This window comes from Rhinopithecus roxellana, chromosome 3 (genome assembly GCF_007565055.1).
Source record: "Rhinopithecus roxellana isolate Shanxi Qingling chromosome 3, ASM756505v1, whole genome shotgun sequence".
Classification (NCBI taxonomy): Eukaryota; Metazoa; Chordata; class Mammalia; order Primates; family Cercopithecidae; genus Rhinopithecus; species Rhinopithecus roxellana.
This window is the reverse complement of record NC_044551.1, coordinates 164,948,782-164,961,971: the sequence shown is the minus strand read 5'-3', so window position 1 is coordinate 164,961,971 and position 13,190 is coordinate 164,948,782. Positions and strand designations below refer to the sequence as shown.

Sequence of the window (13,190 nt, the reverse complement as noted above, 5' to 3'; positions counted from 1 at the left end):
TGAAATTAACCGAAGCAACAACCGGCAAGACTTTCCTTTATAATTTTGCAAATCTAGATTAATCAAATTAGAATCTGGTTTTAAAAACATTTGAAAAATAAAGTTTATGAGGAAATATTTGTGAGGAAAAAGGACCCTTTTTTCCTTGAAGTGAGTTGTGTCATGTCTTTCTCAGAGAAACTAGGGTAGTAGAAGTGGTTAAATTGAAAAATGTCTTTTTTTTTTTAAATAAATGCTTAAATACTTACTGAAGAAGTAGGGTAGTATTATATTAAGCCAAATGTAAACCCACGTAGATTGTCCTAACATAAACTGAAAAAGGTAGTTTCTTTTGCCCTATAGTCAGAATCATTGCCAGACTTGCCCTGGGAGGCTGGCTAAAGAATGAAGAGAATGAATCAAGTGTCCGGTGTGTATGTCTTATATGTAGAAAGGAATACCTGTAAGTTCTTGCCAACCTAATTTTTAATGCTTCCCCCCCCCCCCCCCCCCCCCGAGACGGAGTCTTGCTCTGTCGCCTAGGCTGGAGTGCAATGATGCAATTTTGGCTAACTGCAAGCTCCACCTCCCGGGCTCAAGGGATTCTCCTGCCTCAGCCTCCAGAGCAGCTGGGATTACAGGCGCCCACCAGCGCGCCTGGCTAATGTTTGCATTTTTAGTAGAGATGATGTTTCACCGTGTTGGCCAGGCTGGTCTTGAACTCCTGACCTCGTGATCTGCCCACCTTGGCCTCCCAAAGTAGTGGGACTACAGGCGTGAGCCACCGCGCCTGGCCTAGTACATCTTTTATAGTAATAATTTTTTTTTTTTTTTTTTTTTTTTTTTTTTTTGAGACGGAGTCTCGCTCTGTCGCCTGGGCTGGAGTGCAGTGGCCGGATCTCAGCTCACTGCAAGCTCTGCCTCCCGGGTTCACGCCATTCTCCTGCCTCAGCCTCCCGAGTAGCTGGGACTACAGGCGCCCGCCACCTCGCCCGGCTGATTTTTTGTATTTTTAGTAGAGACGGGGTTTCACTATGTTAGCCAGGATGATCTCGATCTCCTGACCTCGTGATCCGCCCGTCTCGGCCTCCCAAAGTGCTGGGATTACAGGCTTGAGCCACCGCGCCCGGCCAGTAATAATTTTTTACCTTAAGAAATCACATGTTCGTCTTTGTACCCAGAGCCGGTAATTGAAACATGGAGACTGGATTGCATACACCTGTGGAGGAAGGTTTTTCTGGTTAGAGCTGAGACATTTTGGCAGGGCAGTAAGTCCTATTTGAAGGCCTAGCAAATAATATTTAGGATTGATGGTTGTGCATATGCTGACTTAAATTGCAATTTGTAGCTAGGTGTCCTTTAAAAAAATGTGTTTACTTTTGATACTTTTGTGACATTTTGTTTTTCTTTTTTGGAGAAGGAGTTTTGCTCTTAGTGCCCAGGCTGGAGTGCAATGGTACGATCTCGGCTCACTGCAACCTCCGCCTCCCAAGTTCAAGCAGTTCTCCTGCCTCAGCCCCCCAGGTAGCTGGGATTACAGGCATGCACCACCACACCTGACTAATTTTGTATTTTTAGTAGAGACGGGGTTTCTCCATGTTAGTCAGGCTGGTCTCAAACTCCCGACATCAGGTGATCCGTCTTCCTCAGCCTCCCAAAGTGCTGGGATTGCAGGCGTCAGCCACCATGCCCGGCCTGACATTTTGTGTTTTTTTTTTAATGACACTTGGAGCCTACTGTGTGTCTACTTGTCGTATCCGTATATGAAATGATTAACTCTGTAGAGACAGTGTTGAGCTTATTCCCCTGCAGCTCCTGTAACAGTGTTTTGCGCATAGCGGCTGCTCATCAAAGGTTGGTTGGATAAATTATTGTTAGTAGATGAGAACTTGTAATAGATGAAGTTTTGATAATTCTACAGTGGGTGTCATAACCCCTAAATATTTTGGATTTAGGAAACTAAAATTTGTTCTAATTTTAGTTCTAACAAAAAAAAAGTTTTTTTTTTGTTGTTGTTCTTTTCTAATTGGGTTTTAATGGATGATTTGATCAGTGAATGTTTTTATTTTTATTATTTATTTATTTATTCATTTGAGACGGAGTCTCACTCTGTCGTCCAGGTTAGAGTACAATGGCATGCACAATCTTGGCTCTCTGCAACCTCCGCCTCCCGAGTTCAAGCAATTCTCCTGCCTCAGCCTCCCGAGTTGCTGGGACTACAGGCGCACACCGCCACGCCCAGCTAATTTTTTGTATTTTAGTAGGGATGGGGTTTCACCGTGTTGCCCAGGCTGTTCTCGAACTCCTGAACTCAGGCAATCCGCCCTCCTCGGCCTCCCAAAGTGCTAGGATTACAGGCGTGAGCCACCTCGCCCAGCCCAGTGAATGTTTTTCATTGCAAGACTTACTTTGTTTTTGAGTTGCTGTTTCATATTGCTTGCCTGGCATTTTCCTTTATTGTCTGTGATGTTAATTTGGATGTTTTACCTTTTGCAGCACATTATTTCTTTTCTTTTTTTTTTTTTTTTTTGAGACAGAGTCTCGCTCTGTCACCCAGGCTGGAGTGCAGTGGCCGGATCTCAGCTCACTGCAAGCTCCGCCTCCCGGGTTTACGCCATTCTCCTGCCTCAGCCTCCTGAGTAGCTGGGACTACAGGCGCCCGCCACCTCGCCCGGCTAGTTTTTTGTAATTTTTAGTAGGGACGGGGTTTCACCATGTTAGCCAGGATGGTCTCGATCTCCTGACCTCGTGATCCGCCCGTCTCGGCCTCCCAAAGTGCTGGGATTACAGGCTTGAGCCACCGCGCCCGGCGCAGCACATTATTTCTTAAGATTATGGTAAAATGGATGTGACTTTTTTTTCCTTATTTCTTCTAAAAACAAAATGGGGTACATGTGCAGAATGTGCAGGTTTGTTGCATAGGTATACGTGTGCCATGGTGGACTGATACACCTATTGACCTGCCCTCTAAGTTCCCTTCTCTTGCCCCCCACCCCCCCAGATGTGAGTGACGTTTTGAGTTCTAAACTTTTAGAATATGCCCACTTGGCTCGAATGAGTAACAACGCGTGACAGTGAGTTGTTTAGGCTCAGTACTAGTTTGAGTGGTTTTATAATCTGTACTTCCTGGGTGGAGGGCTGTCAGGTAAATGTGTAGATGGAAGAAAAGAATGGTTTAAGATATCCGAATAACACATAAAGATGTATGATTGATGAATTTGAATCCTGTTGTACTGCGAAGGCTGAAAGAGGAATTTACTTTATTGGTAATTTAGAGTAATTTGATTAATTTTTATAGTTTGCAACGTTGGCTTAGTTACTGACATTTGGCATTCGTAACATAAGAAATCACCCACTCCTAATATAAGAAATAACTCAGTATTTTGTGACTAATATAACTTAATGCAAAGACTTTAGTTGATATTACTAAAGTCATGCAAGGTTTATTTATTGAAGACTTTTCCTTTTATGGAAAAAGTGTAAGGATGACAACTTTTTAGTATAAAATTGAAATCACCTAGGTTTGCTTAAGCTGAAGGCATATGGCTGAATAATGCTTTAATTTATTTTGACTTTTTAAATTTAGAATTACTTCAGCCTATAGGTTTTATGACATTGCCAATATAATGAGAAGGATTGTGTAGGAAGTGTTTTCAATAGGCATTTGGTGAAGTTCTGACAGCACTTTGAAATTAAGCATTTGCTAATTTGAAGAAATTGTATTTAAAACAGAATGTTGTGTTTCAGTCTCAGTCTTGTGTGAGACTTCTGAGAATACTTACCAGGAATTTTAAAACTTGGAACCTCTGATGACTTCATAAAACAAAAGCCCTGGTGTTGTCCTGGGAGAGTTAGTGATTTATGTCCTCTAAGGATTGTGACAGTGGAGATCAGTGGCAGAGATGCCATGAGTGAACCACAGATTTACCTCAAACAGAATTTGTCACTGGTTTGACAATATTATTCCCACCAGTGTCAACTTAATATCTTTTCAGTATAATTTCTGATTGCTACAGGCGAGGTACAAAGTGCAGTGGGCATTTAAAGGAGGGCGAGATTATATACCCTGTTTAAGGGGATTGGTGTGGGTGTAGGCTTCCTGGATGGGCTTGTGGAGAGTAAGGACAGGCAGATTGAAGGAGGGAGGGGGAGGGAGCAGGAGGAGTGGCAGACACTTGTAAAGTGTGGGCAGTCTCAAGTAACTTGGTTTAACAAGAGCCTGAGGGTGTGAATAGGAAATAAACCAAAGCTCCCTTGTATGCTGTGTTCAGCAGTACCTCGAGGATCAGGCTATAGCAACTGTACTTTCCCCCTCATCTGTAGAATAAAGATTGGGCTAGATCGTGATCCTGAGACCTTTTTCCCTCCTGAGCACCCCGAGGAGATATGCTGTATTCCCAGCAGCACCATGCACAAACGTGAAACAGAACCACATCAAATCACAGAGATGCTGTTGAACCACGGGTGTAGCCCTTTCTCCCAAACTGAGAGAATTACTAGGGAAGTGGCCTGAAACTCTCTCTCTCCTTCAAATCTATTTCAAATCTTTAATTTTAGGTATTGGGATGATCGGAAGATGTTGAAAGAGTGGGGTATGATTTCAGAGGGATGCCATGAAGTTTAGCACAGCTTCTGTTCTGCAGGACGGATTGACAAGGACGAGATAGTAGCTGGTGGGTTTTGTAGTCCTGAATGGAAGAGCAGTCCAGGAGGTACTTTCGAGTTCTTCAGGCCTTGACACATAGAGTGTAGAGAGAGGAATGCATCACCTATGCCTCCCTAAGAATGGTAGTACTTTTGGTAACAATAGGGAGGTCAAGATTATAAGGGAAATTAATGACATCTGTTTTCAGGTATCAGCACCTCAAGAAGTTAAACATGGGAATGAAAATGAGAGCCAAAAGGGTTTTGAAAAAGTTAGGCAACATGATTTGTGAGTAGTAGAGAGCCGTGTCCTAGTTATGTAGTAATAAATAGTCTTGCATACAGTTCGTGCTTTTCTATTGTGCTCACCCATGGGCGCATTTGGAAGTTTGTATGAAACATGCATATAACAGGACTGGGCATGTTAAGACCAGGAGCTCTGCTCTCTTCTGTTAGGCCCTCCTTTCCTCAGTCCTCAAGACCCTGTGTCTTCCCTTTGACTAAAGACCCTTATTGGTGGAGACATAGGGGTGAGAGAGTGGTAGTTATGGTGGGTAAGTCATAATCTGGGTAACGCAGGAGCAAATCCTAGCTGATGCCCTTTTCTCTTCCTGCTCCTTAGCCAGGCTCAAATCCCTCTTCCTGGGAGATCTTCCCTGAGTCCTGTTGCGCATCTTGTTCTTCCTTCTCTTTGAGTGTCTGTTGACAGTGGCTATGATCTCAGCACTAGCTTAACACTGACACTAATTATTCTAATTTTTTTTTTCCTTTTGAGACGGAGTCTCACTCTGTCACCCAGGCTGGAGTGCAGTGACACAATCTAGGCTCACTGCAACCTCCACCTCCCGGGTTCAAGCAATTCTCCTGCCTCAGCCCTCTGAGTGGCTGGAACTACAAGCGCCTACCACTACACCCGGCTAATTTTTGTACTTTTTATTTTATTTTATTTTATTTTATTTATTTATTTATTTATTTATTTTTTTGAGACGGAGTCTCGCTCTATTGCCCAGGCTGGAGTGCAGTGGCCGGATCTCAGCTCACTGCAAGCTCCGCCTCCCGGGTTTACGCCATTCTCCTGCCTCAGCCTCCCGAGTAGCTGGGACTACAGGCGCCCGCCACCTCGCCCGGCTAGTTTTTTGTATTTTTTAGTAGAGACGGGGTTTCACGGTGTTAGCCAGGATGGTCTCGATCTCCTGACCTCGTGATCCACCCGTCTCGGCCTCCCAAAGTGCTGGGATTACAGGCTTGAGCCACCGCGCCCGGCCCATTTTTTTGTACTTTTTAATAGAGACAGGGTTTTACCGTATTGGCCAGGCTGGTCTTGAACTCCTGACCTTGTGATCCACCTGCCTCGGCTTCCCAAAGTGCTGAGATTACAGGCCTGAGCCACCGCGCCCGGCCTCTAATTTTTTTCATGCTTTTGGTTCTTTAACATAAGCATCAGGAGGCAACATGTTTCTTAACTTAAAAAAAAAAAATTATACATTAAAATGCACTTTAAAAGATCAAAAGTGACCATATGGAAAGAATTAAAATGCACGTAATTAAATATAATGTTTTAATTGTTTTGTCTGCTGGCATATATCTAAAATTTTTATGTTTTTCTAGATAGTTATTTTGAAATATTATTTTGTGATTGTCACATTTTAAAAACAGTGACAGTAATAGTTAACATTTACTGAACATCTTTTAAATTGCAGAATGATTTTCAAGCAATATTTATGAAAATTCAGTTTTTAAAAGGTAACAGCTTTATGGAGATATAATTTACATACTGTAAAATGTAACCCTTGTAAAGTATATAATTTAGGTTTTTTTTAGTATATTGACAGAGTTGTGCAACCGTTAACACTACCTAATCCAGCACGTTTTTATGCCCCTGCAAAAGAAGCCCATACCTACAGCAGTCACTCCCTGTTCTTCACCTCCCTCCTGCTCATCCCCTGGCAGCCACTAATCTACTTTCATTCTCTGTTGATTTGTCTCTTACGGACATTTCTTATTAAGTGGAATAATATAATGTATGGCTTTTGTCATTTAGCCTAATGTTTTCAAGGTTTATATATATCTTAGCATGTATCAGTACTATATTCACTGTATGGCTATACTTCATTGTATGGCTATACCACTTTTTTTTTTTTTTTTTTTTTTTTTTTTTTTTTTTTAATGGAGGCAGGGTCTTGCAATGTTGCCCAAGCTGACCTGAAACTCCTGGGCCCAGGCTTCCTGCCTCAGCCTTCCAGCCTCCAGAGTAGCTAGAGTTACAGGCACACACCTCTGTGCCCAGAGATCATGTTTTGCTTATCCATTTCGTAAGTTGATGGACATTTGAACTGTTTCCACTTTTTGCCTATTATGAATAATGCTGCTGAGCACATTTGTGTACATTTATCTATACATGTGTTTTCATTTCTCTTAGGTAGATAACTACGATTATTTGCTGAATTATTGCAAATTAAATTTTAACTTCTTTTTTTTTTTTTTTTTGACACAAAGTCTCACTCTGTCACCCAGACTGGAGTATAGTGGCATGACCATGGCTCACTGCAACCTCTGCCTCCTGGGTTCAAGCGATTCTCCTGCCTCAGCCTCCTGAGTAGCTGGGACTACAGGTGTGTGCCACCACGCCTGGCTAATTTTTGTAATTTTAGTAGAAGGGAGTTTCACCGTGTTGGCCAGGCTGGTCTCGAACTTCTGACCTCAAGTGATCCACCCGCTTTGGCCTCCCAAAGTGCTGGGATTACAGGTGTGAGCTACTGCGCCTGGCAGAAAATAATTCAGGAGTTGGAATGAATCCTTAATGATAGATTGGTTAGGCTGGGATGTGGTGAGTGGGAGAAAAGGAGTCATGGATGAACTGACCTCTAAATCTCCTGTTTGAAATGCTTGCTGCTCCCCAGTGCCGTAAAGAAATAGCACTTGAACAGAAATGTAATTTATTTAGTAAGGCCATTTTTACTTCCCGCAGAAAGGGTACACTCGCCAGCAGTTTCGCCATGAGAGTGCACCGAACAAAGGAGACAGGGTCATTTATAAACTGAAGCGTCTACCCTACTGCTGTGTCTGCTTTCCTTTGACTGGAAGGGGACCTCACATTCTGTATTTGTCCCTATTGGCTAGTAACTTAGAACTTCTAAAAGAGGCAAAAGTAGAGGGGAACAAAGGAAGGAAGAAGTAACTTATGGAATGTTGAGAAAGGTAAAAACACTTTTAAATAAGGAAGAGGAGGCGAGGTGTGGTGGCTCATGCTTGTAATCCCCCCACTTTGGGAGGCCGAGTTGAGCAGATCACCTGAGGTTGGGAGTTTGAGACCAACCTGACTAACATGGAGAAACCTCATCTCTACTAAAAATACAAAATTAGCCGGGCATAGTGGTACTTGCCTGTAATCCCAGCTCCTCAGGGGGCTGAGGCAGGAGAATCACTTGAACCTGGGAGGCGGAGGTTGTGGTGAGCCAAGATCGTGCCATTGCACCCCAGCCTGAGCAACAAGAGTGAAATTCCATCTCAAAAAAATAAATAAAATAAAATAAAATAAGATAAAATAAATAAAATAAAATGGAACAGGCTATGACCTAATGCTTGCTTGGACCACTATAAGCATGCCAGGGCAAATATTTACGGTACATCGTGGGAGCTAAGAACATAAAGCACATTGATTTTTTTATTACGGCTAGCAGATATTTAAGAAGGTTAGCACAGGTCTTTGAATAAATGTTGCTTCTAAGAGAAGTTACTATTTATTCCTAATTAGACAGGGAGGAAAGTCTTTGAAGAGGAACCTCTGCTTTACTTTTTACATCTCCCTTATTTCTCTTTTCCTTATTCACTCCTTATTTCTTCTCTTCATCTCAAATTGATCTAGTAATATTGATTTCTTTGTAGTTCCCACACACCTAACTCCTAGTCACCCATCCATCACCTTCTCCAGCCTGCCTTCTCTGATCACCATTCCCTGTACCCCCAGGTGGGGCTGAGTTCCTTTGGTTCCCACCCCCTTAACCTCCAGGACCATGTGCATTAATTATTTTAGTTTCCAAATATTTGGGGATTTTTTAGGTATCTTTCTGTTACTGATTTCTAATTTCTTTTTTTTCTTTTTTTTTTTTTTGAGACGCAGTCTTGCTCTGTCGCCCAGGCTGGAGTGCAGTGGCCGGATCTCAGCTCACTGCAAGCTCCGCCTCCCAGGTTTATGCCATTCTCCTGGCTCAGCCTCCTGTGTAGCTGGGACTACAGGCACCCGCCACCTCGCCCGGCTAGTTTTTTGTATTTTTTAGTAGAGACAGGGTTTCACCGTGTTAGGCAGGATGGCCTCGATCTCCTGACCTCGTGATCCGCCCGTCTCGGCCTCCCAAAGTGCTGGGATTACAGGCTTGAGCCACCGCGCCCGGCACTGATTTCTAATTTCATTTTGTTCAGAGAGCATACTTTGTATGACTTTAATTTTGTAAAACATTTTTAGAAGTTTGTTTTGCACCCCAAAATTTTGTCACTCTAAGTGAATGTTCCATATGTACTTGAAAATAATTTTATATGCTGCTTTTGTTAGGTGGCATATTACATAAATATCAATTAGGTCAAGTTTGTTAATAGTGTTATTAAGATCTGTCTTTCTACTTGTTCTGTTGATCACTGAGAGAAGTGTTGAAGTCGACAGCTATTGTGAAGGATTTGTCTGTTTGTCCTTGAAGTTCTAGCAATCTTCATGTGTTTTGAGGCTCTGTATTCATGTATTTTGAGGCTCCTTCCTAAAGTCCATACACCTTTAGGAAGGATTGTTTTATCCTCTTAATTACTTAACCTCTTTATCTATATCTTTGTCTGTTAAGACGTGGAACTGAAATGGCCTGTTAATGATCCGGCCTTTCCTTCATTACAACCTACTTTGTGCAGGGAATGTCCCATTCAGTCTCTGTAGTGCCTGGTTAAATCTCTTGAATGCAGTAGGCAGCACAGGTAACCGTGGAACTGAATGTTGAGTCAAAGCCTGTGGATTGTTTTCACCCTCTGTACTGTCCAGTATGGTAGCTACTAGCCACATGTGGAGAGTTAAATTAATTAAAACTAAGTAGGCCAGGCGTGGTGGCTTACACCTGTAGTCTCAATACTTTGGGAGGCTGAGGTGGGAAGTCACTTGAGGCAGCAGTTCAAGACCAGCCTGAGCAACAGGGTTTTGTAAAAACCCTGTCTTCACAAAAGAATTAAAATAGTTGGGCATAGGATGGCGTGCCTGTAGTCCTACCTATTTGGGAGGCTGAGGTGAGAGGATTGCTTGAGGCCAGGAGTTTGAGGCTGTAGTCATCTATGGACTGTGCCACCACACACCAGGCTGGGTGACAGAATGAGAACCCATCTCTTAAAAAAAAAAAAAAGTAAAATGAAAACTTCACTTTCTCCAGTGGCATTAGCTATTATACGTTCATTTCAAGTGCTCTGTAGCCACGTGTATTGCACCACACAAATGTGTAGAGCATTTGGGACATTTCACATCATTGCAGAAAGTTCCCCTGGACTCATTGTAGGCAGTCTGCCTGTGTTAGACCAGTGAGAATTTACCTAACATCTCTTTTTTCTAGCCTTGTATTTGCCCTAAATCCTGCACAGCTTGGGTAGCCCCAGCGATCTGGCTGTGTGAGGTCCTCCTTTGTGGAGACTCTGGGCCCCGCATTATTTGTGTACGTGATGGTATCGCATTTCTGCAATAAGATTTGGGGTCACGTGTGAGATGACTTTCCATTATTTGTTGTTCTTTGTGGTAGAGTGAAGAGGCAGTCAGTTAACACATAATTAGAAACTCTGCCACAGTCCTGGTAAAATTAAGCTAAGAGTCATATATGTAGGCCAGAAGGGAAGGAAGGACTAGGATTCAGAGACTTTTGGTTGAGAAATTAAATTTGATAACTGAGAATTTCAGTGTTATTAAAGTGTAAATGTTGATATGCAAACTGAATTGTGAGATGTTAGTATGCCCTAGTGTGTCTGGATTCTCCTACATAAAACCTCTTTCTCAGGAGTCACTGGTCAAATTATTTATCTATGGAACCCCCTGAGATTTGCTAAGAAAGTTATGCTTGGGCCGGGCGTGGTGGCTCACGCCTGTAATTCCAGCACTTTGGGAGGCCGAGGCGGGCGGATCACAAGGTCAGGAGATCCAGACCATGGTGAAACCCCGTCTCTACTAAAAATACAAAAAACTAGCCGGGCGCGGTGGCGGGCGCCTGTAGTCCCAGCTACTCGGGAGGCTGAGGCAGGAGAATGGCGTGAACCCAGGAGGCGGAGCTTGCAGTGAGCCGAGATCGCGCCACTGCACTCCAGCCTGGGCGACAGAGCGAGACTCCGCCTCAAAAAAAAAAAAAAAAAGAAAGAAAGTTATGCTTGGACTCCTCTCTACTCATGGATATGTTCTGTAATTCACATACTTGGGAAACGGCATGGCCATGTGATTCATACCAAATGGCAACATTCAGTAGGTGCAGTTTATATATTTTACTAGAAATATGGCTTCCTGCTCGATTTCAGAATGTTCATAGTGCCTCTTTTGAGGTCTGTGTGTATATTCTATTTATGGGAGTTAAAAAGTATTTCAGAAATGCGCATATTAATCTGTGTGGAATTTCTCTTGTCCTTGGACCAAGAAGTGGTCCAACATTTAAAACAGTGAATAACATCTTAGCCCATCCTAAAACAATCCTTCCTACAGGTTTATGAACTTAATAGCAGAGCCTCAAAATACATGAGGACTCATAGAACTCCAAGGAGAACCAGACACATCCTTAACAATATTGTAGACTTCAACACTCTTCTCACGGTAATCAAGAGAACAAGTAGACAGAAAGAAAGTGCACTTTTCCCCGTTTCTGTAGACATCAAAATTATTTCACTCACTTCTGAAAGTCTCATTCAGTAAGTTACTCATTTCTCCACCTTATGACTGTACTGTGCTTTCAAAGTGCTGTGCAAAGAATAAAAAGTTTTAAAGTGGCTTTACTGTAATTTCAGATACATATTTGAGCTTTTGAGTCTGAATTATCCAGGTGAAATGCATTGGATCTCTGATCCTCTGTAAACTGGGAAGATTACCTTCTTCCAGGTATGCTGGTTGTCCTTCACTGCCTTCATGGCGTGAGTTGTGAATCTTCTGTGTCTCGGAAGAAACCTAACAGTGGAGATTGTTTATGGCAAGGGTCACAAATTTACATGCTCAGAAGGTTAGGACCCTCTGTAAGGTAAAGACGTGAAGCGCCCCCTTCTTTATTAACACATAACTGCATTTGCTGATAATATTTATTTGCCTAGAATTCAGGCCCTTTTTGCTTTTACAGACAGCGCTGTCCTAAATGTGGTAGAGAAGTATCTTTAGTCCCTTAAGCTGGTATTTCTATAGGGTAGGCTTCTAGGAGTGGGACTGGATTGTTGAGTTACAGTGTGTGCCATTTAAAAGACTGAACCAGATTATACTCTCAGCATCTGTTTGTTTTTAAACCTTCCCTAGTCTGTGCTTATGTGTCTTTTTTTGTTTGTTTTTGTTTTTGTTTTTGATGGAGTCTCACTCTGGCACCCAGGCTGGAATACAGTGGTGTGATCACAGCTCACTGTAATCTCCACCTCCCTGGTTCAAGCAGTTCTCCTGCCTCAGCCTCCCGAGTAGCTTGGATTACAGGTGCATGCCACCATGCCCAGCTTATTTTTTTGTATTTTTAGTAGAGATGAGGTTTCACCATGTTGGCCAGACTGGTCTCAAACTCCTAAACTCAGATAGTCTGCCCACCTGGGCCTCCCAAAGTGCTGGGATTACAGGCGTAAGCCACTGCGCCTGGCCTATGTGATTTTTACATTAACTTTTTCTAGAATCTACTAAGGTTTACTCAGACCTTTAGCAGGTGTTCTTGGATAGTTACTAGGCCCAAAGTCCTCTTCTCATGAATTTATTGGCAAATACACTCACTTGCGATGTGATAGGAGACTGAGGTTTACCTCCCAAACAGCAGGATGTCTGTTGTGAGAGTTTCCTGGCCACGTGGTAGAAAGTACCATGGAAATGGAGTCTTCATTGCTTCTTACTTAACTTGAGTTTGGACCATAGAGAAGCCATTCTTCTGTGGACCTCAGTTTACTCACCTGTACGGTGTAGGATGGACTAGATTATCTGATGGTCAGGGGATTGGCAGACTTGTTCTTAGGGTACCAATTAGTAAATGTTTTAGGTTTTGCACGCCACCTGGCTCTGTCACAGCTGCTCAGCTCTGCCCTTGTAGGATGAAAGCAGCCATAAACAATAAGTAAACAAATGAGTGTGGCTGTGTTCTAATAAAACTTTACTTACAAAAACAGGCTGTGGCTGGCCATAGTTTTTTCACCCCATTTTTGAGCTCTTGACATTCATTAGTCTGTGATTTTGATAATTAGTTTAGGAAAAAAGCTTTGACTTTCATAAATAATGCTTCTGGAAATCTAGTAAAACCTTTACATTTTATTTTTGCTTTTTCTCTTTATCAGGAATGTAGAAAATTCAGAAAACCCAGAACATTAATATTTTGGTTCCTCTCGTTAGGTAGCCATCTTTAGGT

At 42.6% G+C, this 13,190-nt stretch overlaps 2 protein-coding genes across 5 annotated transcripts in view; one reads left to right on the top strand and one right to left on the bottom strand.

Annotated features, from left to right (window-relative positions):
• Nucleotides 1-13,190, top strand: part of LOC104668284 (leucine-rich repeat-containing protein 37B-like) — a 51,058-nt gene that overhangs the window by 1,242 nt on the left and 36,626 nt on the right. The gene's annotated exons all lie outside the window — the stretch shown is intronic.
• LOC115896335 overlaps nt 1-13,190 on the bottom strand; it is a 53,024-nt gene that overhangs the window by 4,789 nt on the left and 35,045 nt on the right. Inside the window, exon 3 of one of the 2 annotated variants that reach the window (XM_030926641.1) lies at nt 1,128-1,198. In XM_030926641.1, the coding sequence (XP_030782501.1) occupies nt 1,128-1,198 (71 nt within the window). Of the gene's footprint in view, nt 1-1,127; nt 1,199-10,996; nt 11,780-13,190 lie in introns of those variants that run through there. The other variant, XM_030926640.1, reaches the window with a different exon arrangement.